Source organism: Pituophis catenifer, unplaced genomic scaffold (genome assembly GCF_029215685.1).
Source record: "Pituophis catenifer annectens isolate HBS135680 unplaced genomic scaffold, rPitCat1.0.hap2 SCAF_4, whole genome shotgun sequence".
In the NCBI taxonomy this organism is placed as follows: Eukaryota; Metazoa; Chordata; class Lepidosauria; order Squamata; family Colubridae; genus Pituophis; species Pituophis catenifer.
The window spans coordinates 122,597,474-122,621,861 of record NW_027256884.1 but is presented as its reverse complement, the minus strand read 5'-3'; the positions used below and the strand labels follow the sequence as shown (position 1 = coordinate 122,621,861).

General features: G+C 45.0%; 1 protein-coding gene across 1 annotated transcript in view; it reads right to left on the bottom strand.

Annotated features, from left to right (window-relative positions):
* Positions 1–24,388, bottom strand: part of CTSC (cathepsin C) — a 51,530-nt gene continuing 27,142 nt past the window's right edge. Inside the window, exons 3-7 of the mRNA XM_070942923.1 lie at positions 14,013–14,179; positions 10,515–10,670; positions 7,875–7,990; positions 4,287–4,418; positions 1–3,310 (exon numbers count right to left, since the gene is read on the bottom strand). Of these exons, the coding sequence (XP_070799024.1) occupies positions 2,808–3,310; positions 4,287–4,418; positions 7,875–7,990; positions 10,515–10,670; positions 14,013–14,179 (1,074 nt within the window). The 3' untranslated portion in view covers positions 1–2,807. The remainder of the gene's footprint in view (positions 3,311–4,286; positions 4,419–7,874; positions 7,991–10,514; positions 10,671–14,012; positions 14,180–24,388) is intronic.

Genomic DNA, 24,388 nt, shown 5'->3' with positions numbered 1-24,388 from the left:
GAGGCAATAAGAAAGCTTTATTTAAAGAACTCCCAAAGCAACAAAGAAACATTTCTTTATTTCAGAATCGTATTAAAAAAAACCCCCTGATGATCTTCAAAAGAAGGAAACGATACGGTTGTACTGCACTGCTCAAATTGTGGATCAAATGAACGTTGTCATCCCAGGTATTTTGTTAAAAAGATACTTACAAGTTTCCCTTTTTTATACACACACACACAAAAAAAAAATCACAGTAAAGTATAATCATTTTGCATGCAAGGCACTCTCTTCTACATTCAAGTTTCTTCATTTCTTTTGTTAAGGCACAGCAATTAAAAAAAAATACTATTGCGGATTAGAAAAATATTTCTGGCAAAAATCAAAGGGAGGGGGGAGAAATGGCTGCTAAATAAGGAAAGAAAGTGTGGGAGAATTAACACACTGAATCAGGGGTGAAATCCAGCAGGTTCTGGAGAACTGGTAGCGGAAATTTTGAGCAGTTCGGAGAACCGGCAAATACCACCACTGGCTGGCCCCAGAGTGGGGTGGGAATGGAGATTTTGCAATATCCTTTCCCCCAGGAGTGGGGAGGGAATGGGGATTTTGCAGGATCCTTCCCCTGCCACATTCACCAAGCCACACCATGCCCACCAAGCCACGCCCACAGAACCGGTAGTAAAAAAAATTGGATTTCACCACTGCACTGAATATTCAATTTTCATACATTGTAATTGAATTCATAGCTAGATTGTAAACATTAAAATATACCATTTTCTTCCATGGGGAGAAAGTATGGGGTGTACCACTTTATCCTAAGAAACCTGATTAATGTGGTTAAGAGACTGGCTCCCTTCAGGTACACGATCCATGTTCCAAGGGTAGTTTATCCAAAAGGCAACTGGACTTTCTTGGGGTTTTTTTTCCCTTCTTCTTTGAATAAGTTTCATTTTTCATCCAAGGAACTTTTTCAGTTCTAACTCAGTTCAGTTAGAACTAAATGTTCTAAACACTTAGTTAGAACTAAATGGGGCTGGTGGCTCAGCAGACTAAAAAAGCATTGTGATTAACACCAGCTGTCTACAATTACTATAAGTTCGAATCTCACCAGGCTCAAGGTTGACTCAGCCTTCCATCCTTTCTAAGGTAGGTTAAATGAGGACCCTGTTTGTGGGGGCAATAAGCTGACTTTGTATAAATATACAAAAGTATGAAGACTATTGCTTAACGCATTGTAAGCTGCCCTGAGTCTCGGGCGAAGGGCGGGATATAAATCAAATTAAAAAAATGTTTTGATTACAGATTAAGAGTTGGAAGGGAGGTCATCTAGTCCAACCCCCCGCCCAAGCAGGAGACCCTACACCATTTCTGACAAATGGCAATCCAATCTCTTCTTGAAAGCCTCCAGTGATGAAGCTCCCACAACTTCTGAAGGCAACTTCTGTTCCACGGATTGATTGCTCTCACTGTCAGAAAAATTCTCCTTATTTCCAGGTTGAATCTTTCCTTGTTCAGTTTCCATCCATTATTCCTTATCTGGCCTTCGGGTGCTTTAGAAAATAGCTTGAACCCCCCCCTCCTCTCTGTGGCCGCCCCTCAAATATTGGAAGACGGCTATCATGTCTCCCCTGGTCCTTCTCTTCACTAGACTAGCCATGCCCAGTTCCTGTACCCTTTCTTCGTATGTTTTAGTCTCCAGTCCCCTAATCATCCTGGTTGCTCTCCTCTGACTTTTTCTAGAGTCTCAACATCTTTTTTATAGTGTGGTGACCAAAACTGGATGCAGTACTCTAGGTGTGTTAGTTCTTTGGTTCTAAATGTTAGAACTGAAGGAGTTTCTTGGATGAGAAGCGAAACGTTGTCAAAGTAAAAAAAAAGAAAGTCCAGCTGCCTTTGAGAAAAATATCTTTGGGACTACCGTGACCGGGATGATTGAGAATCTCCATAGGCATTAAACTAACCATGGTTGAAAACATCAAGTCACCGTTGGGCTTCCATTCCAACCTACCATTCCCCCAAGTCTATTTTAATCACTATCTTTTCCTGATGGAATAGTAGAAGAGCGTTAATCATGATTGGCCATTTTATCACGCCAAGCTGAAATAAAACCGATCATGATGAGTAAGCTTGCTTCCAATCACAGTTTGCCAATTCTGGCTTGAAAGTTAAGAACACGAATCTATTGTCAAGGTTCCTTCATTCAGGTGAACTGAATTAAGAGTGCCTGTTTAAATGGCCAGTTCTTTGATCTTGTCTTCTAATCACTATGGCTTTCATTTTAACACCGTTTGAAAAATGGAAAAACAAAACTTTTCTCGTAGGCAGGGAACACAAGGCCATTCACCCTTTCTCAATATGTACAGGTAGTCCTCGATTTATAACAATTCCTTTTAGGGACCGTTCAAAGTTACAACGGCACTGAAAAACGATGACTCATGATTGCTTTTGCATTTACGACGGTTGCATCTCCGAGACATCACAAGTTCAAATATTCAGATGCTTGGCAACTGACATGTACTTATGCCGGTTGCAGTGTCCTGGGGGTCATGTGATCACTTTTTGCAACCTTCTAATCAGCAAAATCAATGGGGAAACTGGATTGACTTAACAACTGTGTTACAACTGCAGTGATCCCTTAATAGTAGCAAAAAAAAAAAAAAAGACCGTAAACTTAAGACAAAACTTACTGAATACCTGTCTTGCTTAGCAACGGAAATGGGCTCAATTGTGGTCATAAATCAAGGACTAGCTGTAAGGAATATCCATTGCACTTCTAGGGTGAACACGCCTGCTCTCTGGACAGAGGCCTACTGAGATAATCTGACGAACTATATTTTAGGTATAGGTGTAGAAGCCACTGCTATGCTCTCTATCGCGCATTCGTCAGAGCCCCTCCGGATCCGGAAATAACCTTCCTCACCCCAAGAGGTCCCCCAACTGTTCTTCACAATCCAGAATGGTTCCCCAGAGTGGGGATCGCTGCCGTACCCCACGAGCAAAACGGCGTGATTGGTCAGTTCGAAAGGGTTAAAAGGGTCCATCAGACCTGTGTGGTGGTAGATTCCTCCCGAGTAGTACATGAAGTCATTATAGACTTCGAAAGCAACAGCCATCGGTCCGTGCTTAATGAGCTCCAGTTTCATCCAGGCTTCATTGCAGCCCCCGTAAAACCCACCCACGTAGTAATAGTTGGAGGTGTAGTAGCGGTAACAGTCATTCCTAAGAGTGCAGGGGGAATCCATGCCTTTGTAAGGAAAGCAGGCCTCCTCAACGATGCCAAAATCCTGTATGTATTTTCCAGCAATAAGGTAAGGAAATCCACCATCACAACCTAAAAAAGGGAGGGAAGAAGAAAAAAAAATAACAATTCCAGAAAGTTAACTGTGCAACCTCTGGAACGAGTTGCCCCCCCCCCAGAGATACGGCGGATCCCTGACCTTCGTGCTTTCCGAACTGCCCTAAAGACGTTTTTGTTTCATCAAGCCGGGCTGGCCTGACCTACTCTTTTTAAAAAGAATTGTTTTAAAAAATTAGGGGTTTTTAATATAGGGTTTTTAACTATGGGCCAAATTGATTTAATTGGATTTTAATATTGTTTTAAATTTTGTATCTGGGTATTTTATTTGCTGGCTGTTCACCGCCCCGAGTCCCTCGGGAGAGGGTGCGGTATATAAATATAATAAACTAACTAACTAACTAACTAACTTGAAGAAGTCTCAAAGGGCTAGGTCAGTGATGGCTAACCTTTTTGCCATCGTGTGCCAAAAGTGGGAAGAGTGTGGGGTGATTGCGTGCGCGCGTGCCCACACCCATAGTTCTATGTGCCCTGCCCCCCCGCGCATGTGCGCGTGACCCCCCCCCCGTGGTCCACCCGCTTTTGGCATGTGATGGCACGGTGGGCCCGGAAGGCCTGTTTTTCACCCTCCCCAGGCTCCAGAGGCTTTCTAGGAGCCTGGGGAGGGCAAAAACAGCCTTCCCCACCCACCTGGAGGCCCTCCGGAGGCTGGAAACAGCCCATTTGCTGACTTCCGGTGGGCCCAGAAGGCCCGAAAATCAGCTGGCCAGCGTGCACATACATGCTGGAGCTGAGCTAGGGCAACGCTCGCGTGCCCACCAATATGGCTCTGCGTGCCACCTGTGGCACGTGTGCCATAGGTTCGCCATCACGGGACTAGGTTCTTATTATAAAGGCTAGCAGAATAGAAAGCAAGCATCTTTCAGAATGAAAAACTGGACCAACAGGACTATAAGAAGGTTTTTTTTTTATTTTCCCCCCAAAATTCAGATGCTACCCAACCCTACTTTACCTTGGGAGTATTCACTGCAGGAAACAACTTGCTGAGGGCTCAGCGTTGGAGTCTGAGAATTGTTGGTGAGGATGCGAATCCTGGCTTCCAGCATGCCCATCGAAGCAAATGCATAGCAGCTGCCACAGGAGGCTGTGGAGAAGAATGCAGGAATAAGGTCAGACAACCACTGATCTCCTTTGAAACGAGAAACACCTTAGCTCTGAGCTGGGGGAGAGAGAGCGAGATAGAGGGAGGGGGAGAGAAGGAGGGAGAGAGCAGGAGAGAGAGGGGGGAAGGGAGAGGGAGAGAGAGAAAGGGAAGGAGAGAGAAGGAGGGAGAGAGAGAGAGAAAGGGAGGGAGAGGGAGATAGAAAGCGAGGGGGAGGAAGAGAGAGGGGAGAGAGAAGGAAGGAGGAAGGGAGGGAGAGGGAGAGAGGGGGAAGTGAAAGGGAGTGAGAGAAAGAGGGAGAGAGAGGGTGAGAGAGGGAGAGAGAGAAAAATGAGAGGGAGAGAGAGAAAGAGGGAAGGAGGGAGAGGGAAGGAGACAGAGAGGGAGGGAGAGAGAGGGAAGGAGACAGAGAGGGAGAGAGAGAGAGAGAGGGAGGGAGGGAGAGGGAGGGAGAGAGCAGGAGGAAGAGGAAGAACAGGAAAAACCTTTCAAGACTTTTTAATCAAACCAAATAACAATCGCCTCTATTTTATTTGCTTATTATTTATTTATATCCCCCTTTTTAAAATAAACAATTCAAGTCAGTGAATGTAGGTAATGTTCCTTCTTCTTCCTATTTTCCCCCACTAAAACAGCAACAAACCTGTGAGATGAGCTGCATTAAGAGAGAGCAACAGGCCCGAAGTCACCCAGCTGGCTTTTTCACGCCTATGGCAGGATTAGAACTCACAGTTTCTTGAGGATTGGCCCCAAGTCAGCCTGTTTTCATGCCTAAGGTAGGACTAAAAACTCACCATCTCCTGGTTTCTTGCCTGGTGCCTTAACCATTTGTCCAAACTGGTTCTACGGGCCTCTTACACTCTAAACGGATACATAGGCGCTAGATTTTTCTTAAATAAATAAAGTAAAATACACTTACTGCGCTAAAAAGCCTGGCTAATATCCCAGCTTTTTTTAGAAGCCCTAAAATGCTGCCGCCGTTATCAGCTGCTTAGCAACACAAGGAAAGGATTACATTAGGCGAAATAAGTTTATTCATTCCCCTTCTGCCTTCGCTACTGGAATTTCTGGTAATTGAGTCAGAATTTTTGAAACCTGACAAAATGTTATGGTGGAACAATGCCGTTTCCTGCTGGCCAAAGGCAGCTGAATTGTGCTTTTCTGTCACCAAAGACTTATTCCAAGTACCTTACAAAAGAAAAGGACACCACGGATTTGAGGGCGATATTTAGAAGCCAAATTGCCTCTTGAGGAAAAGGAGGGGTGAATAATCAGGAGGAAAACACATTTTTTCCCATTTCAAAAATTGTATGTATACAGGTGCCATTTTAGTTTAAACATCTTAAAGGTAAAGGTTCTTCTCGCACATATGTGCTAGTCGTTCCCGACTCTAGGAGGTGGTGCTCATCTCCGTTTCAAAGCCAAAGATTCAGTGCTGTCTGAAGACGTCTCCGTGGTCATGTGGCCGACATGACTAAACGCCAAAGGTACACGGAACGCTGTTACCTTCCCACCAAAGTTGGTCCCTATTTTTCTACTTATATTTTTTACCTGCTTTCGAACTCCTGGGACAAGTAATGGGAGCTCACCCCGTTACGCGGCACTAGGGATTCAAACCGCCGAACTGCCAAACCTGCGATCAACAAGCTCAGCGTCTTACCCACTGAGCCACCTTGTCCCTTTTCACTAATTCTACTTTATCGTAAAGTTACATTATCAGAATTTTGCAAGCCTGAAATTACATTTCCCCCACTTTACTACCTAAGAAACTAGGGAGGATCCCTGATAGGATGCTTGCCTTACTTGTTTTCCTGTTGTAGGCTAAGTTGCCTTTTATTTGACTGCTCCCTTGGATGTGTCTCTTGACCCTGTTTCCCAAGGTCATTCCTACATACCATGTTTCCCCGAAAATAAGATCCCGTCTTATATTTTTTGAACCCCGAAATTCAGCCTTATTTTTGGATAGGTCTTATTATTTTGGGGCATGTGGAGGAAACCAGAGGAAATGGCGGGGATCGGCTGAGCATGAGTTTGAATATTTTCTGGGAGGGCTTATTTTCAGGGGGGGCTTATTTTAGGGCATGCGCTCAAAAGCCTGATTGAGCTTATTATCAGGGGATGTCTTATTTTTGGGGAAACGGGGCACTACTACAATAATTCAAAATATGGCCCCAGTATGCCCAGATATATGATAAAGGACAAATGATAAGAATAAGAAAAGGGAGAAGAAATTGGGACATGGCAATTCTGTTTCTTGGGTCAGAACAAAATTACTAATATTATCTCAAGTCTACCGCTTACTTCCAACATAGTAAATATGCTATTTGGAGCTGAATTCTCTGTGTTAGGATATGGTTTGAGCCTAACAAGTTGTCCAGGCAATATATGTGTACTGTAACTTTAATCTGTAAATGTATTATGTTACTTTAAAGGCTTTCGTTGTAATGCTGAGTCATGCTGTAATTAGGTAATGACTGGTTGTGAGAGTATTTAAGCAAGGTATTGTAACGTGTTCAGTTGTTATGATATGCTGCCATTGTGTATGAAGCTGATGTGATATGCTACCATTGAGAGGAGTTGCTATCTGCTAATCATGGTTTGATGGATCTGCTACCATCATGGTTTGTGAACCAGAGTGAGTTTGTTATTCTAACCAACTACTGTTTGTTGAGTAAGAAGATATCTGTAACTACTGGACTGATTTACTGGCAAAGACTTGGAATTTGTTTAAAGACTATGAGACTGTTTTTCTACTATAAAGTAAACTTTTGATAAGCCAGTTTGCATATCTCTTATTCATTGCACTCAGCAACGTTTCCTTGTGCATTTACTCTGCTGGTTGGTAACACAACACCAATATCCTTAACACTCTCTGCCACTGACAGACTAACATTGTCTCCTCGGTACTCACAATGTTTTTTATGAGGCTGGTAATTATCCCAAGGACACAACTGCACAGACACAACCACAGAACTCCATGAATGCAGTGGTGTATTCAGCTGGTTCGGACCGGTAGTGGCAACCTGCGGATGGGCCTGCTTACCTGCCCTGGCCTCTATTTAGCCATGTTTTCTAAGCCGCGTGCATCAGGGGTGGGTTCTACTTACCTTTACTATCGGTTCACAATGGGATCGCGGGCACATGTGCTTGCTTTGCTTGTGCATGTGCCTTGCTCCTGCGCAAGGCGAGGTAAAGTGGGTGGAGCCTCCCGGCGGTTTTACTACCAGTTCTATAGAACCAGTCCAAACCAGGGGCAACCCACCACTGGCGTGCATGCGTGCAAGCCACGCACGCTCACATTTTCCGTGTGCGGGGAACCGGTGATAAAATTATGTGAAACCCACTTCTGCATGAATGCCCACAAAAGGACATTTGTTTTTTTGTAAAAGCGTTGCGAAACAGTTAAGTCAAAAGCAGGGCTGAGGAAAAAGAACGCACCTTGGTTTCTTACTGGGCTGACGTAATTAACACCGTTCATATTTCTCCAGTCCCAGGATTCCGGCAGATTTTGAGCCTCTTTGAGTATTTCAGAAGCGAGGGGCGCAGGTTTTGGTCTACAAGAAATAAAAGGAATGTGAACTTCTATAAGATGATGTATCGTTGGTATCAGGGTGGTGATTTTTTTCCCATTAATTATTGCATCACCCTCAGAAACTTCAACTAAACTTAGCTCAGACAACCTATACAGCCAGGTATGACCCCTACATAACCCCTAGAACAGCCAATAGAATACATGTACTTGCACAGGAACAGGAAGCTCAAGTGCAAAGTCCAAGAGAAGGTATAAAAAACACCCACTCTCAACACCATGTGGTCAGCTGCCCAGAACCATGTGCTTGGTGGTTCTGCTTCACCCTTAAACCCTCTTTCCAATCAGCCTCCAGCCTCCATTTTGTCTCCAGTGCCTTTCCCCCCGGGTTAGAACTGAACCAGATGGATATTTTTTCCAACAGGGGCAATTAATGGGAGCTCAGCCCATCATGAGGTGCTCGGGTCTCGAACTGTTGACCTTCCAGTCAATAAGTCCAACGTCTTAACCATTAGACCTCCACATTCCCCCCCAATGCGTACCTTGGCATCTTTCAAATCTGACAAATGGAACAATTAATTGCTATGAGCTTTGCGTCGCTTTGTCTGAGGTCTTACTACCGTAGCAGAAAAAAACTCTTTCCAAGAGTTCTCCCACAGGAACTCTCTTGTTATATGCAGAGGTGAAATAAAATCACAGCAAACCGAGAAAGAAAGATTATTGGCACTTTTGCCCTCCCGAGTAAGCACTTCATTTTAGAGGCTAAAGTAAGAAGCCCTTAGCAAAATTGAACACAGTTCCAACAAGGAGTGTAACGCTGGTCACAAATGTTTTCTTTTTAACATTACCATGGAGTGCTTAAAACAGTGTGATGATTTTGAATGGCTCAATAAAGGTAAAGGTTCCCCACGCACATATGTGCCAGTCATTCCCGACTCATTTCCGTTTCAAAGCCGAAGAGCCAGCGCTGTCCGAAGACGCCTCCGTGGTCATGTGGCCGGCATGACTAAACGCCAAAGGTGCATGGAACGCTGTGACCTTCCCACCAAAGGTGGTCCCTATTTTTCTACTTGCATTTTTTTACCTGCTTTCAAACTGCTAGGTTGGCAGAAGCTGGGACAAGAAACGGAAGTCACCCCGTTACGGGGCACTAGGGATTTGAATTGCTGAACTGCTGACCTTTCAATCGACAAGCTCAGCGTCTTAGCCACTGAGTCACTGCGTCCCTGAATGGCTCAATACTGCACCATAAAATTGCTTTTATTGCTTTCCGGAGGCCTTCCTCGAGCCTCCAGAAGGGCAAAAATAGCTTCACCCGGGGCCAGAGGCCCTCCCGAGGCCAGAAATAGGCCCATTTCTGGACTTCCAGAACCTCCGATAGGCCCGTTTTTTGCCCTCCCAGACCCTCCACGCGGCTCCTGCACTTACCTGAAATAATGAATGGGCCACGCAAAGACTCCTGGGAGGGGAGGGGTGGATGTGGCATTTGGGGGATTTGCTGACCCCCTGAAATTGTTGGCTAGAGGATTGCCCCCAGGAGCCCACCCAGTGGTGAAATCCAAATTTTTTTACTACCGGTTCTGTGGGCGTGGCTTGGTGGGCATGGTGTGTGTGGCATGGGAAGGATACTGCAAAATCTCCATTCCCACCCTACTCTGGGGCCAGCCAGAGGTAGTATTTGCCGGTTCTCAGAACTGATCAAAATTTCCGCTACCGGATCTCAGAACTGCTCAAAATTTCTGCTACCGGTTCTCCAGAACCTGTCAGAACCTGCTGGATTTCCACCCTGAGCCCACCTCTGGGTCTCCTGCTTGAGCTGTAGGTTGGACTAGAAGACCTTCAAAGTCCCTTCCAGCTTAAAATGTACATAAATGTAGCTGACAAGGCTTGCTACGCCCATTCTTTTCTCCAGAAAAGACACAGCTCTTGAAGAAATGCACAAAGTCCACATTCTTTTCTTTTTTTAATCTGGACCTTTATGTCATCACCAACACCATTTTGGAAACCATCAAATACGTCAGGAGTCAAGAACAAAAATGTCTCTGGGCTCCATGGCACATCTCTTTCCCTAAATCAGGGGTCAGCAACCCGCGGCTCTGGAGCCGCATGTGGCTCTTTCATCCCTCTGCTGTGGCTCCCTGTTGCTGGTCAGCTCCACAATTGATAGGGGTTTCGGTTAGGACAGGTAGAGGAAAAAGGATGCTGCGCTAGGAGGAGACTCTATGGTGGGGGAACCAGACTTCCAGTTGGCAGAGGAAAAAGGACACCATGCTAGGAGGAGACTCTATGGTGGGGGAACCAGACTTCGAGTCGGCAGAGGAAAAAGGACGCCATGCTAGGAGGAGACTCTATGGTGGGAGAACCAGACTTCCGGTCAGCAGAGGAAAAAGAACGCCGCACTAGGAGGAGAGTATGATGGGGTAACCGGACTTCCGGTCGTCTCCAGAATTGAATGGGGGCTTCCGGTTAGGATTTTTGTGGCTCTTTCAGTGTTTAAGGTTGCCGACCCCCTGCCCTAAATCTACCCACTGACAAGTAACTTGTTTTACCTGGGAGTTTTGGATTTCAATCCTCCAGCTCTCCGAATGAAGTCTTGTAAAGTAAGCCTGTCGTATTCCCTGTAGGCAGTTGCTCTCCATGATTTCTGAACAGCATTGATGGCTTTCACAAAATCATAGTTGGTCACGTGGAACCTCTGTTGAATTCTGGAGAGAAAGGATTGTCAGTTACTTAACTGAAGCCCAGTTTTTGCAATCACAGCCTAACTATACCCAAATCCAGCCCCCAAGCTTCTCTAAAACACTGTTCTGCCCCAGCTACGGACCCCAAAGAACGCAGCACACACAAAGTCCTTTCAAACCTTAAGTTTACTGAATAAACCAGTCTTTTACAACAACCGCTGTTAATTAATTGCATTAGCAACCGCCAAGAATTCAAAGAATAATAACTGAAAGCTTACTATGGTTGGCAGAATGCCCAGAAGCAATTTGCAGGAAGCTGATAAGATAAGCAAGACAAGACACGAAGGTATGTGAACTAAGTTGTTCCCTGCAAATTGCTTCAGTCAGCGTTCCTCCTTAAATAGGCTAAGGGAGTGGCCAATTAGCCCCTAGCTTTACTCTCGAGGAGAGCTCCTCCTGAAGAGCCACTCCTGCCTTTTGGCAGCTCTGCGCACCCGTGCATCGAGAAGAGGCTCCTCCTCTTCGTCCTCTTCACTTATGGGAGCTTCTGGAGGTTCTGAAGGTCCTGGCTGAATCCCTGCCTCTGGCACCACATCTTCTCCAGCCTCCTTATTGTCCGACTCGAGTGTCAGTTGCACAGGCTGCTGGCACAGCACCACACCAGCCTCCTCGCTGTCTGAATCAGCTACTAGCTGCACAGGCCATTGATGGGCCACAACAAACACGACCACAGTGCTGGAGTTCACTATTACATGTTGTGCTGTCTTCCATCATGGTTGATGTTAAGCAGAGGTGGTATTCCCTTCCCTTCCCTACCAGTTCGCAAATGTGAGTGTGCGCTTTGCTCCCACGCACCCTGTCCACGCATCCGCCCGGCCTTCCATGCATGTATTTTGCTGGTGCGTGCACCTTCCGTGCATGCACCTGGCCTCAAAAACGTGCCTAAATAGGATGGCATAGAGCCAGGGCAGGTGGGCAGGCCCACCCACAATTTCCGCTACCGGTTCAGGTGAACCGGTCTGAACCGGCTGAATACCACCTCTGATGTTAAGCCAACAACACTGTGCCATCTGCATTCAATCATTGGACAAAGTAGGAAGCTGCCCTCCAGAGAGATTTTGCTGGGATTCTAAGATAGGTATCTTAAGAAGTTCATTTTTCCCTGGGGCAGAATAATCTTTGTTCAATAAACTGAGAGTTTTGTCTTGGTGTCTGGAAGTTGTTGAGCTCAGAATGGGATAACAGGATAAAACAAACTAAGCAAGATGGATTTATGGTTGTTCATCATGGTTTTAGCCTATAGGTGGAGCTCTTACCTCACAATCAGGAGGCTGTGGGTTCGATCCTAGGCAGAGGCAGATATTTCTCTTCTGCGCACGTTGAGATTATGTCTGCTAAATATCACCCCGCATTGGCTACAGGAAGGGCATCTGGCCAGTAAACACTCAACTTCATTCAGCTGCCCAGACTCCACCCCGCAAAGGATTATGGGGTCATTAAAAGTTTAGTTTAGTTTAGTTTATTCATACTTATATGCCGCCCTTCTCCTGAAGGACTCGGGGTGGCTCACAAAGATAAAACAATGGAACAATAAAATTAATACTAAAATAATCCAATTAAAATCCCCAAGAAGTTAAAACTAAGACTCCCAGCAGATCAGGCAATTTGTTGGAAAAGCCATGTCTTCAGGTCACTGTGGAAAGAGTGGAGGTCGGGGGCTGTCCGGAGATGATGATGGAAATGGAGATGATGATGATCGTGGTTTTAGCCAATTCTATTATTGGCTCTTGAAGGCATGGTATGGATTCAGGAACCTCCTGGCTACTGCAAGATGGATAGGTGAATGCTGTGGCCAAGGGAACCTATACTCAGTTTTGTTTATTTATTAAATTTATATGCCACCCGCATCACTTTGAAAAATGACTCGGGACAGCTGGGCACCCGTTATTTCTCTTTGTGACCCTGGGACACAGCAACGGTCATAATTATGAATGAATTGCCAAGCATTTGAATTTTGATCACACGATCATGGGGATGCAGCAAAGGCCATAACTGTGAAAAATGGTCGTAAGTCATTTTTTTCAGCGCCGTTGTAACTTTGAACAGTCAGTAAATGGACTGTTGTAAGTCGAGGACTACCTGTACATTCTTTGCAAGATCAACCAATGAGTGTGGATGCTGAGCTGTATTGAATAACATCTCACGAGGGCAGTGGTGGAATTCAAATTCTTTTACTACCGATTCTGTGGCTTGGTGGGTGTGGTGTGGCTTGGTGGATGTGGCTTGGTGGGCATGGCAGGGGAAGGATACTGCAAAATCTCCATTCCCACCCCACCCTGGGGCCAGCCAGAGGTGGTATTTGCCGGTTGTCCAAACTACTCAAAATTTCCACTACTGGTTCTCCAGAACCTGTCAGAACCTGCTGAATAGCATCCCTGCATGAGGGTCTCCAATCTTCTGTCCTAACAAAATGGACATACTAGACCAGGCCTGTCAAACTCGATTTCATTGAGGGCTGCATCAGGGTTGTGTTTGACCTCGGAGGGGGGGAGGGGCTGACGCGAAATGGGCGTGGCCAGGGGGGCATGGCCCGCTTGCTTGTCATTCGTGTCAAGGACACCTGTGGTGGCCTGAGTTCTCTACCAGTTAAAACAGGCTCTCAATCTGTTTTCGGCTGGGACGGCCTCCTGCAACCTTCTGTCAGCGAAAACGGTTTTCATAGGCAGAGGGTTGCAGGAGGCTGTCCCAGTTGAAAATGGAGATTGGGAGCCCATTTTTGCTGGCAGAGACACTACGGGCTGGTCCTTCACTGTTTCTATGGTGGCCCCACAGGTCAGACCTAAACACCCTTGTATTAGACTAAGGTCGTGATGGCGAACCTATGGCACACGTGCCATAAGTGGCGCGCAGAGCCATATATGTGGGCACGTGAGCGTTGCCCTAGCTCAGGGCAGGGGGGTGGGGAAGGCCATTTTTGCCCTCCCCAGGCTCCTAGAAAGCCTTTGGAGCCTGGGGAGGACAAAAAACAGGCCTACCGGGCCCACTGTACCATCATGTGCCAAAAGTAGGGGGGGGGAACGGGGGGGGTTGTGTGCACATGCACGGGGGCAGGGCACATTGAATTATGCGCGTGGACATGCACACACGTAACTCCCCCGCCCTACCCCCGCTTTTGGCACACAACGGCAAAAAGGTTAGCCATCACTTGACTAAGGAGATTGTCTGCTGAGGAGACACTTAACTGAAATGGAAAAAAATCACTGTTGCTATAGTGGCCTGAAGGAAAACCAGCTGAGTCGACTGCAGTCTTCTGAATTACAACAGGACAGGCAGGTCTTGTGTGCCTTTTTGCTAAACAAGACTCACCTTCTTGAGCTCTTCCAAGGAGGTAGCTGATGCACACGAACTTGGGGACCTGAAGATGAGACCTTGATTCCAGTGAAACAAGCCCAATTATGGCCCAGGACATCATGTACCCAGCCTGGTAGAGTCTCATTGCAGTAACTCGTCACTGTGGAACCCTCTTTTTTATACTAAAAAGGGAAGAGAAGAAAAGAAAGATCGGATTTTAGACAGGATACCAGCAATTCCACAGAGACATCACGTGCAAAAGATTGGGTGGTGTGGTGGCCTAGAGGTGGAGCTCTCGCCTCACAATCAGGAAGCTGTGAGTTCTCTCTGGGCACACTGAGAATGTATCTGCTGAATAAAACTCCGCATTGGTGACAGGAAGGGCATCTGGCCAGTAAACATTCAGCTCCATTCAGTTGCCCAGACTCCAACCCCCAAAGGAATTATGGGGTCGTTAAAAGAGGATGATGATTGTGTGCAAAAGATTTCGGCCTCAATCCCTTGAAATCTTACAAAACCACTACTGGTTATCCAATTCCAAGATTTTCACAAAAGACTGTCCTCTCAGATTTATTTATTTGTATTTAGTAAATTGGTAACTTTTGATTCACTCAAGGCGTCTTTGATTTACTCAAGGCATCTTAACATAAATTGGGCTGGGAGAATGTGACAGGCCCAAAGTCTTCCATGGCTAAGTGTCCGTTCTATCAGTAGGTAGGTAGTAGGTAGGCCACAGCAAGAAAGTAACTCCAAAGAAGGTTAAAACAGCTTTACTATACTGGCTGTAGTAAAAGCATCTTTTTAAGTCTGATTGTCAGCACTTCAACCTGCATTTATTCTAGTGTTGACATAAGGAGGAGAAGAGGGGGCAACTGGCAAGAGGACGCTTGACTTTTCACCTACTTATTTTCCCTGAAGATAATATCCCCTAGGAGATGAGATGAGAGGGGGGGACATTCCTGGGAGCTGAAGTAGTAGATATGGGGAGAGGACCAATGAGACGCAGAGAATTGGGGAACGGAAAGGGAAGGTTTTGAGGTCAGGAAGTCAGTGTTGGCTACGCCACAATCAGGGACAGGTTGTCGTGTTTAATAAAATGAAAGATTTCTTCAAAGACTATTTGTTTGGAAATGCAATTTATTTTATTTGAGACGACATCGAAACCTGACACTGATGTCTCTTTACTACTCTCCACACAGTACACCTGTGAAATTAAGGTGGTGTCGGTCTGAGTTATTTTGTCCTTGTTTTAGATTGTGTTGAGTTTGTGTTTTTGCTCTGGGATTGGATCTGGCTTGTCTCCATGAAAATCATCTTTATTCTTTACCGAACGGACTTGAACTTTGGTTTCTTCTAACCCAACACCTTAACTACTAACCGTGATGGTTCTCGTGGATGCTGTTTCTTATACTATCTGAGGAGAGTGCAAAAGTTGTTTTGAAACTCAACATTAAGAAAACTAAGATCATGGCATCTGGCCCTCTCAATTCCTGGCAAATAGATAGGGAAGAAATGGAGGTAGTGACAGATTTTGTTTTCCTGGGCTCCAAGATCACCGCAGATGGGGACTGCAGCCAAGAAATTAAAAGACGCTTGCTCCTGGGGAGGAAAGCTATGACAAATCTAGACAGCGTACTAAAAAGCAGAGACATCACTCTGCCAACAAAAGTGCGTTTAGTCAAGGCTATGGTTTTCCCAGTTGCAATGTATGGCTGTGAAAGTTGGACCATAAGGAAGGCTGAGCGCCAAAGAATTGAGGCCTTTGAACTATTTATTTATTTATTTATTTATTATTTATTTATATATTATTATTATTATTATTATTATTATTATTATTATTATTATTATTAATTATTATTATTTATTGGTTAATCTTTAGTGAGATTCACAGCCTTTGAGGCTGGTTAATAGCTCAGCAGCTCGAGTCCTAACCAAGGACCTAGGAACTGTTAAGGTATCGTTGGAGGATGTAAGCTGTTCCGAGTAAGGTGGTTTTTTGTAGAGTCAAAATGTTCAAGTCCGGCAAATTTAGAATTTCTAAATAGCGGGGTAGCCCTTTGGGTATTGCTCCAAGGGCTCCAATTACAATCGGGACAACACACGATTTCTTTTTCCACAGTCGCTCAACTTCAATTTGTAAGTCCCGGTACTTTGTGATTTTTTCTTGCTGCTTATCTTCAATTCATGCATCACCAGGTATTGCAATGTCAATGAACCATACTTTTTTCTTTTCAACTATTGTTATGTCAGGTGTGTTGTGGACCAAGTGCCTGTCAATCTGAATCCTAAAGTCCCACAAGATCTCATTCTCTAAAACTTTCTCAACCTGATGTTCCCAGTGGTTTTTGCTGTACTCAAATCCAAACTTCTGGCACAATTTCCAGTGAATGATTTTAGCAACACGGTCATGGCGTTGTAGGTAGTCAGTTTGTGAAATTTTGCTGCACCCACTGATCAAGTGGTCGACTGTCTCTTCTTTTTCATTGCAGAGGCGGCATTTGCTGTTGGTGGTAACATGTTGAATTTTTGCCTTCATACAGTTTGTGGCTAGGGCTTGTTCTTGAGCTGCCAAAATAAAGCTTTCTGTTTCTTTTTTCAGTACTCCTGATCTTAACCAGTTCCAAGTTAGTTTCTGGTCAGCTTTGCCTTCAATACTTTTCAAGTATTGGCCATGCAGAGCTTTGTGTTTCCAATTTTCAGCTCGCTGCTCAATTACTTCTTTCTTATATTCTGCTTTTGTTTTAGTTGTCTTTAAAAGGCCTCCTTTATTTACTTCCTTAATCATTGGTTCTTCACTTTTCTGGATGTAACCATTCAAGCTGCATTTTTCTTCTTCCACAGTCTGCTTTACTTGTAGGAGTCCTCGACCACCCTCTGCTCTTGGTAAATATAATCGGTCAACATCACTTTTAGGGTGCAAGGCATGATTCATTGTCATAAGCTTCCTTGTTTTTCTGTCCAAATTGTCTAACTCCATCTGGGTCCATTATTATTAATAAATAATTAATAAATTATTATTATTATTATTATTATTATTATTATTATTATTATTATTATTATTATTATTATTATTATTATTATTATTATTAATTATATGCCGCCCGTCTCTGGAGACTCAGGGCGGCTTACAATGCGTTAAGCAATAGCCTTCATACTTTTGTATATACCTGCTTAGTAGGGCTTTCGCCCCCCCCCCAAGCGGTGTTCTTTTTTATACAAAGTCAGCTTATTGCCCCTACAATCTGGGTCCTCTTTTTACCTACCTCGGAAGGGTGGAAGGCTGAGTCAACCTTGAGCCTGGAGAGATTTGAACTCCCAGTAATTGCAGGCAGCTGGCAGCTAAGTGCTACTTTAACAGCACTTTAGTCCGCTGCGCCATCAAGGCTCCAGCACTATGCTGGAGAAGACTCCTGCAAGCCCCTTGGACTGCAAGGCGATCAAACCGGTCAGTCCTAGAGGAGATCAACCCTGACTGCTCTTTAGAAGGCCAGATCCTGAAGAGGAAACTCAAATACTTTGGCCACCTAATAAGAAGGAAGGACTCACTGGAGAAGAGCCTAATGCTGGGAACGATTGAGGGCAAAAGAAGAAGGGGACGGCAGAGAACGAGGTGGCTGGATGGAGTCACTGAAGCAGTCGGCGTGAGCTTAAATGGACTCCAGAGGATGGTAGAGGCCTGGAAGGCCTGGAGGAAGGTTGTCCATGGGGTTGCGATGGGTTGGACACGACTTCGCGAGTAACAACAACATACTATCTGAATCCCCTCTGAGAGATTATCTCATTAGGGAATGAAGGCTTAGTAAAAACACAGTGGGATAAATGAGCCAACAATCTAATTCTTTGCAAGGTGACTTTCTATGTTCTTCATGACTGAAGAAGCAGCCCTTCTTCATAATCAGATCAACAATAGGAACATTATTAATTGTGAGTGGCTGTTCTGTTCTGTATTTAAATCCAGAATAACAAGAGTTGGAAGGGACCTTGGAGGTCTTCTAGTCCAACCCCCTGCTTAGGCAGGAAACCCTACACCACTTCAGACAAATGGTTGTCCAACCTCTTCTTAAAAGCTTCCTGTGTTGGAGCATTCACAACTTCTGGAGGCAAGTTGTTCCACTGATTAATTGTTCTAACTGTCAGGAAATTTCTCCTTAGTTCTAAATTGCTTCTCTCCTTGATTAGTTTTCCCCCATTGCTTCTTGTCCTGCCCTCAGGTGCTTTGGAGAATAGCTTGACTCCCTCTTCTTTGGGGCAGCCCCTGAGATATTGCAACACTGCTATCATGTCTCCCCTAGTCCTTCTTTTCATTAAACTAGACATACCCAGTTCCTGCAACCGTTCTTCATATGTTTTAGCCTCCAGACCCCTAATCCCGTTTAACTCATGTTATTTTAAGATTTCTTAACGGCCAAAACAGGTCTGTTGTTTCATAGCGGGAGAATTATCTTACTTTATGTCACAGTAGAAATGCAAATGAAGGTATTTTCAGTTGAAACAGATGTTGGTGGCAGAAAAGGATAAGATGATCAGCAATGATAGTAAATGGAAAAGGAACAGTAAGAAATGACAAGCAACAGAGACCACAGCTTCCCATTGCACACAAGGATACAACCTAATGTAACACTTGTAACTTTCTGCTATGGGAATTTAAGGAAAGGAAGTGTCAGGGTTCCAGGTAACACCCCCAACGAAAGAAAACTCTGAGGCTTGAGTTTCCTCAAAGTTCCATTTTATCAGAGATGTCATATTGGCACATCTGGGAAAACCCAAATCTGAAAGCTTCAGGGTTTTCCCCACCCAAAGGAAAGTCCAACTCCCTGCCCAACACCCACAGGTCCATCACATGGTCCAATCCAAGCACCGTCCCAACTGGAGATGCCTCCCAATTCCAGCACTCCAGGTGCAGGGCAAGATGTCCTTGACTCTCTGAGAAAGGAATGTTATTATGACTACATATCACCCTGACTCCAAACAATCCCCCCTCCCAGTTTCCCACAGTAGTAAATGTGGCAGGCCTGAAGATCCAATGAAAAAGATGGCTTCCAGGCCTGACAGGTAGCCTGTATCTGCCATCCTGATATATTTTTCCAGTGGAGGTTGTTCTGCATATTTGGTCCCTGAAGTGCCCTCGGGGGATCTCTTTGGATCAAGTAGCACCAAGATTTGGCTAAAGACAAGGCAGGGATTCACAATCAGAAGCCTTCTTCTTCATCCCTATCCCGCCTACTTTTAGGAGAGCAGCCCTTAAGGATGACTTGACTTTGACTTCCCAAACATTGTGCTCATGACAGACATCTCTCTTTGGAGGGCCAATTTGTGTAGGTGGTTAAGATGGTGGTCTAGAAACCAGGAGATGGTGAGTTCTAGTTCCATTTTAGGCATGAAAGCCAGCCAGGTAACATTGGGCCAATCACCAGGAGACGGTGAGTTGTAGTCCCGCGTTAGGCATGAAAGCCAGCTGGGTGAATTTGGGCCAATCACCAGGAGACGGTGAGTTCTAGTCCCACCTTAGGCATGAAATCCAGATGGATGACTTTGGGCCAATCACCAGGAGATGGTGAATTCTACTGCTACCTTAGGCATGAAAGCCAGACAGGTAACGTTGGGCCCATCAGCAGGAGACAATGAATTGTAATCCTGCATTAGGCATGAAATCCAGCTGAGTGATTTTGGGCCAATCATCAGGAGACGGTGAGTTCTAGTCCCACTTTAGGCATGAAATCCAGCTGAGTGATTTTGGGCCAATCACCAGGAGATGGTGAATTCTAGGGCTACCTTAGGTATGAAAGCTGGCTGGGTAATTTTGGGCCAGTCCCTTTCTCTCAGCCCAATCTACCTTACAGGCTTGTTACTGCGGTGCAAATAGGAAGAGGAAGGAATATTATATATGTTTGCTGACTTTGAGTTATTTATAAAGTAATAAAGGCGGGATAAAAATCGAAGAAATACATAAATAAATTTAATGGGCCACTGAGCCATTTCCTCATGCAGAGTACCATTGGATAAATCATAGCATCTAGGAACAAAAGGGTGAAACGTAATTGCAGTCTGGATAATTATGCATGGCTCTGAAGAAAGCAGACAGATTTCCCCCCCCCCGCCCCATCTTTTTCCTATATTCATTTTTTTTCAAAAAAATTATTTCATAATTTCTCTCTCTCCCTCCCCCCCACCCTACCGAGAACTTAATCCTTGTTCGACCAAATCAATTGAACAGCAATAGATGCAGTTCGCTGGCATTATATCTTCACACGATGTATAATTCATGAAATTCACTGCCTCAAGACATGGTAGTTACACTTATGGAGAATAGGCTGTTCCGGGGTGATTAATCACGTTGGCATGGATGCGAGGTTTTACAGAGCCGAAGAATGCCAACGTATGCAGAAACAGCAATGAAAGAGGTTGGTTGTTTTTTTTTTTGCAATATTACCCATCTACCGCGTTTCCCCCAAAATAAGACCGGGTCTTATATTAATTTTTGCTCCAAAAGACGCATGATCGCTTATTTTCTGGTTAGGTCTTATTTTGGGGGAAATAAAGTACTAAATGCCTCTGCTGACGATCTTAACTGGGGCTTATTTTGGGGGTAGATCTTATATTACGAGCATCTTGAAAAATCATGCTAGGGCTTATTTTCTGGTTGGGTCTTATTTTGTGGGAAATACAGTACTAAACGCCTCCATTTGCTGACGATCTTAACTGGGGCTTATTTTGGGGGTAGATCTTATATTACGAGCATCTTGAAAAATCATGCTAGGGCTTATTTTCTGGTTGGGTCTTATTTTGTGGGAAATACAGTACTAAACGCCTCCATTTGCTGACGATCTTAACTGGGGCTTATTTTTGGGGTAGATCTTATATTACGAGCATCTTGAAAAATCATGCTAGGGCTTATTTTCTGGTTGGGTCTTATTTTCAGGGAAACAGGGTATCTTGCAACTTGTTTCCATCATCCCCAGCTGCCATGGCCAGCAATGGCAGGAACGTGTAAACCAAGTTTAAGGATGCCAGGATATTGCCCTCCAGAAGGTTGGAGAAGACTCAAGCAGTGGGGTACAGTCAGGGGTGAAATGTAAAATTTGTTACTACTGGTTCTGTGGGCGTGGCTTGGTGAGGGGGTGTAATGTGACTGGGTGGGCGTGGCCAACTTTTTTTTTTTTTAAAAAAAACTTTTCAAAGCATTTTTTCTCATGCTTTGAAAAGCCTCTGCCAATCAGGAAACTCAGCTGGGATCGTCAGAAACTTTTCAAAGCATTTTTTTTATCACCTCTTTGGCCAAGAGGTTGCAGAAAAAAATGCTTTGAAAAGCCTCTGACGATCCCAGCTGAGCTGTGCGATCATCAGAGGCTTTTTTTTTTTTACTTTTAAAAGCATTTTTTCGTCGGAAGAGGTTGTAGAAAAAATGCTTTTAAAAGTAAAAAAAAAAAATAGCCTCTGATGATCCTGCGGCTCAGCTGGGCATGGTGGGGGGGGGGGGGCGCAGGGATTTTTGCTACCGGTTCTCTGAACCACCCGCCGCCATCGCTACCGGATCAAGTGATCCGGTCCGAACCGAGAGCATTTCACCCCTGGGTACAGTGGTTGTCTGTATAATACTGAGCTAACAGTGAGCAATGTCTTTTAGTAAGTGAGAATATGGTGGTAACACATGGCTTCTCCAATACAGGTAGTCCTTGACTTACTATCACGATTGAGCCCAATATTTCTGTTGCTAAGCGAAATATTTATTAAGTGAGATTTGCCCCCATTTTACGACCTTCCTTGCCACTGTTGTTAAATGAATCACTGCAATCGTAACATGGTTGTTAAATGAATTTGGCTTCCCCATGGACTTTGCTTGTCAGAAGTTTGCCAAAGGGGATCACATGACCCCAGGACACTGCAACCGTCATAAATACAAGTCAGTTGCCAAAAATCTGAATTTTGATCACCTGATCATGGGGATGTTGCAGTGGTCGTAAGTGTGAAAAATGTTCATGTCACTTTTTTCAGTGCCATTGTAACTTCGAAAAGTCACTAAATGAGCTGTTGTAAGTCGAGGACTACCTGTACATGATATTCCCCCTGTCCATACCCATCCAGAATTAACTGTACAGATAGTCCTCCACTTACAACAGTTCATTTAGTGACCATCCAAGGTTACAACGGCACTGAAGAACATTCACACAATCGTTGTGGCATTCCCACGGTCATGTGATCAAAATTCAGATGCTTGGCAACGGATTCATACTTATGATGGCTGCATTGTTCCAGGGTCGTGTGACCAATTTTTGCGACCTTCTGACAAGCAAAGTCAATGGGGAAGCCAGATTCATTTAACAACCGTGTCACTAAAGAACCTGGCTGCCCCATTGCCTTTGCTTGTCAGAAGGTTGCAAAAGGGACTCACAGGACTCTGCAACCGTCATAAATATGAACCAGTTGTCAAGCATCCTAATGTAAATCACATAACCTTGGGGATGCTACGATGGTCATAAGTGTGAACAATGGTCATAGGCCATTTTTTTTCAGTGCCGTCGTAACTTTGAACGGTCTCTAAATGAACTGTTGTAAACCGAGGACTGCCTGTAGAATCTTTTGGTTATGTTCTGTCCCCGTACCACGCACACCCACCCACAGACGGCCCGGAGTTAATAAGCAACACGACAAAACTCTTTGATGATAAAGCTGGCAGCAACCCAGTGGCTAGCTGCCAATTCAGACTTTACTCACACAAAACAAAGATTAGACTGCCAGCATTCCGATAAAACAGGCAGAGTGTCAATAATACAAGGATTAATCCAAATGCAGTCCGATAAAGCAGGCAAAGTCCAGTAAAGCAGAGATCATGGAGTATTTCCAGTTTTTGCTCGTCACAAACTGAACCGGCCACTACACCCACATTTATACCCTGTGGGGTGTGGTCCAGTGACTCAGCTAATCTCTGTCACGCCTTCCCCTCTGCTGTGCACGCTTCTCCCTGCGCCTCTGTCGAGGGTCCAGCCAGCACTTATCTTCTTCATTGCTGTCCACCTGTGGCTGCGGGGACGTGCTTGGCTCTGAGCCTATCGTTTGGCCTTCGGTGTCCTCCGGAGGCATTGCCAGAGAGGAGGGTCCTGGAGAGGGAGGCCTTGCCAACTCCTTCCCCTCACTCTCAGAGTCTGCATCTGTTGATAGCCCAGGCTCAGGCAACGGAGCCACAACAGCTTAGCTAAGGGTAGAAAGGTCATGGATCATGCGATCAGAGTTAAATCTTCAACTAACCAGGAAGATGTATTTTTTAGACAGACCTCTGTTAAGCCATGAGCTGCGGTGGTGCAGTGGTCAGAATGCAGTACTGCAGGATACTTCTGCTGTCTGCCGGCTGCCTGCAATTTGGCAGTTTGAATCTCACCAGGCTGAAGGTTGACTCAACCTTCCATCCTTCCAAGGTCTGTAAAATGAGGACCCAAATTGTTGGGGGAGGATGGAAACCTCTTTACATTAGAGAGGGCTATAAAGCACCGTGAAGCGGTATATAAATCTAAGTGCTATTGCTATTGCTAGGCTCCAAATCTGCTGACATTCATTTTCTGCTGTTGTGGTTTACCCAAAAGGAGTTAGTTTAGGCACACATGTTACTTGGGCCTCATAAGCCACTCCTTTAAATCAAACATTTAGATCTTCTATTGTTCTGACCTAGGCTTCCCAAGAGCACGAAGCAGACTCCTTGTCCCGACAAAAAAAACCCTTTTTATTAAGTTACTGTGAATTCCTCTCATCCACATCCAGCAAAGTCTTTCAAGGGAGAATTTACAGTCACAGACCTTATCTGGCTTGGAGAGCTGCCAGGCCGATATCTTCAAAACTTGGCAAGAAGTCTCTGAGAGTCACAAACCAATTAAGTGAACTAATTGTCTCCTGCAAACTCCCCTCCCCTTCGCTCCTCTTTATTCCTATGGGAGGGGCCATTCACCGACCACCTGTGGCTTTACTCCTGAGTCGACCCTTGTTCCTTAGTTGTTCCCTTCTCCTGGAAGCTCTGCGCATGCGCACACTGGGAACAGGCTTCAGCTGTTTCTTCTGTCCCACTGATGTCCGACTCCGAAGGCAGCTGACAACTATCAGACGGCCCTGGCCCCCTCTCTGCCTCCAACGCAGAGCACTCATCAGAGCCTTTCACAGACTCCAGGACTGGCCCATGTTCCTCCCCAATCTCCTCATTGTCTGAGTCTGCCACCAGCTCCGCTGGCCGCTGGCGGGCCACAACAACTATATAGCATCTTCTGGAGGTGGAGAGTGGATAATAATCAGAATGAACAAGCGAGGTTCTATAAATAACCTGGGGTATTATTCAACCTTCAACAGCATGAAGAATAGGCATCAATTATTGAACTGAAAATGCCTTGAGAAAATGCTGTTGCTGTTCACAG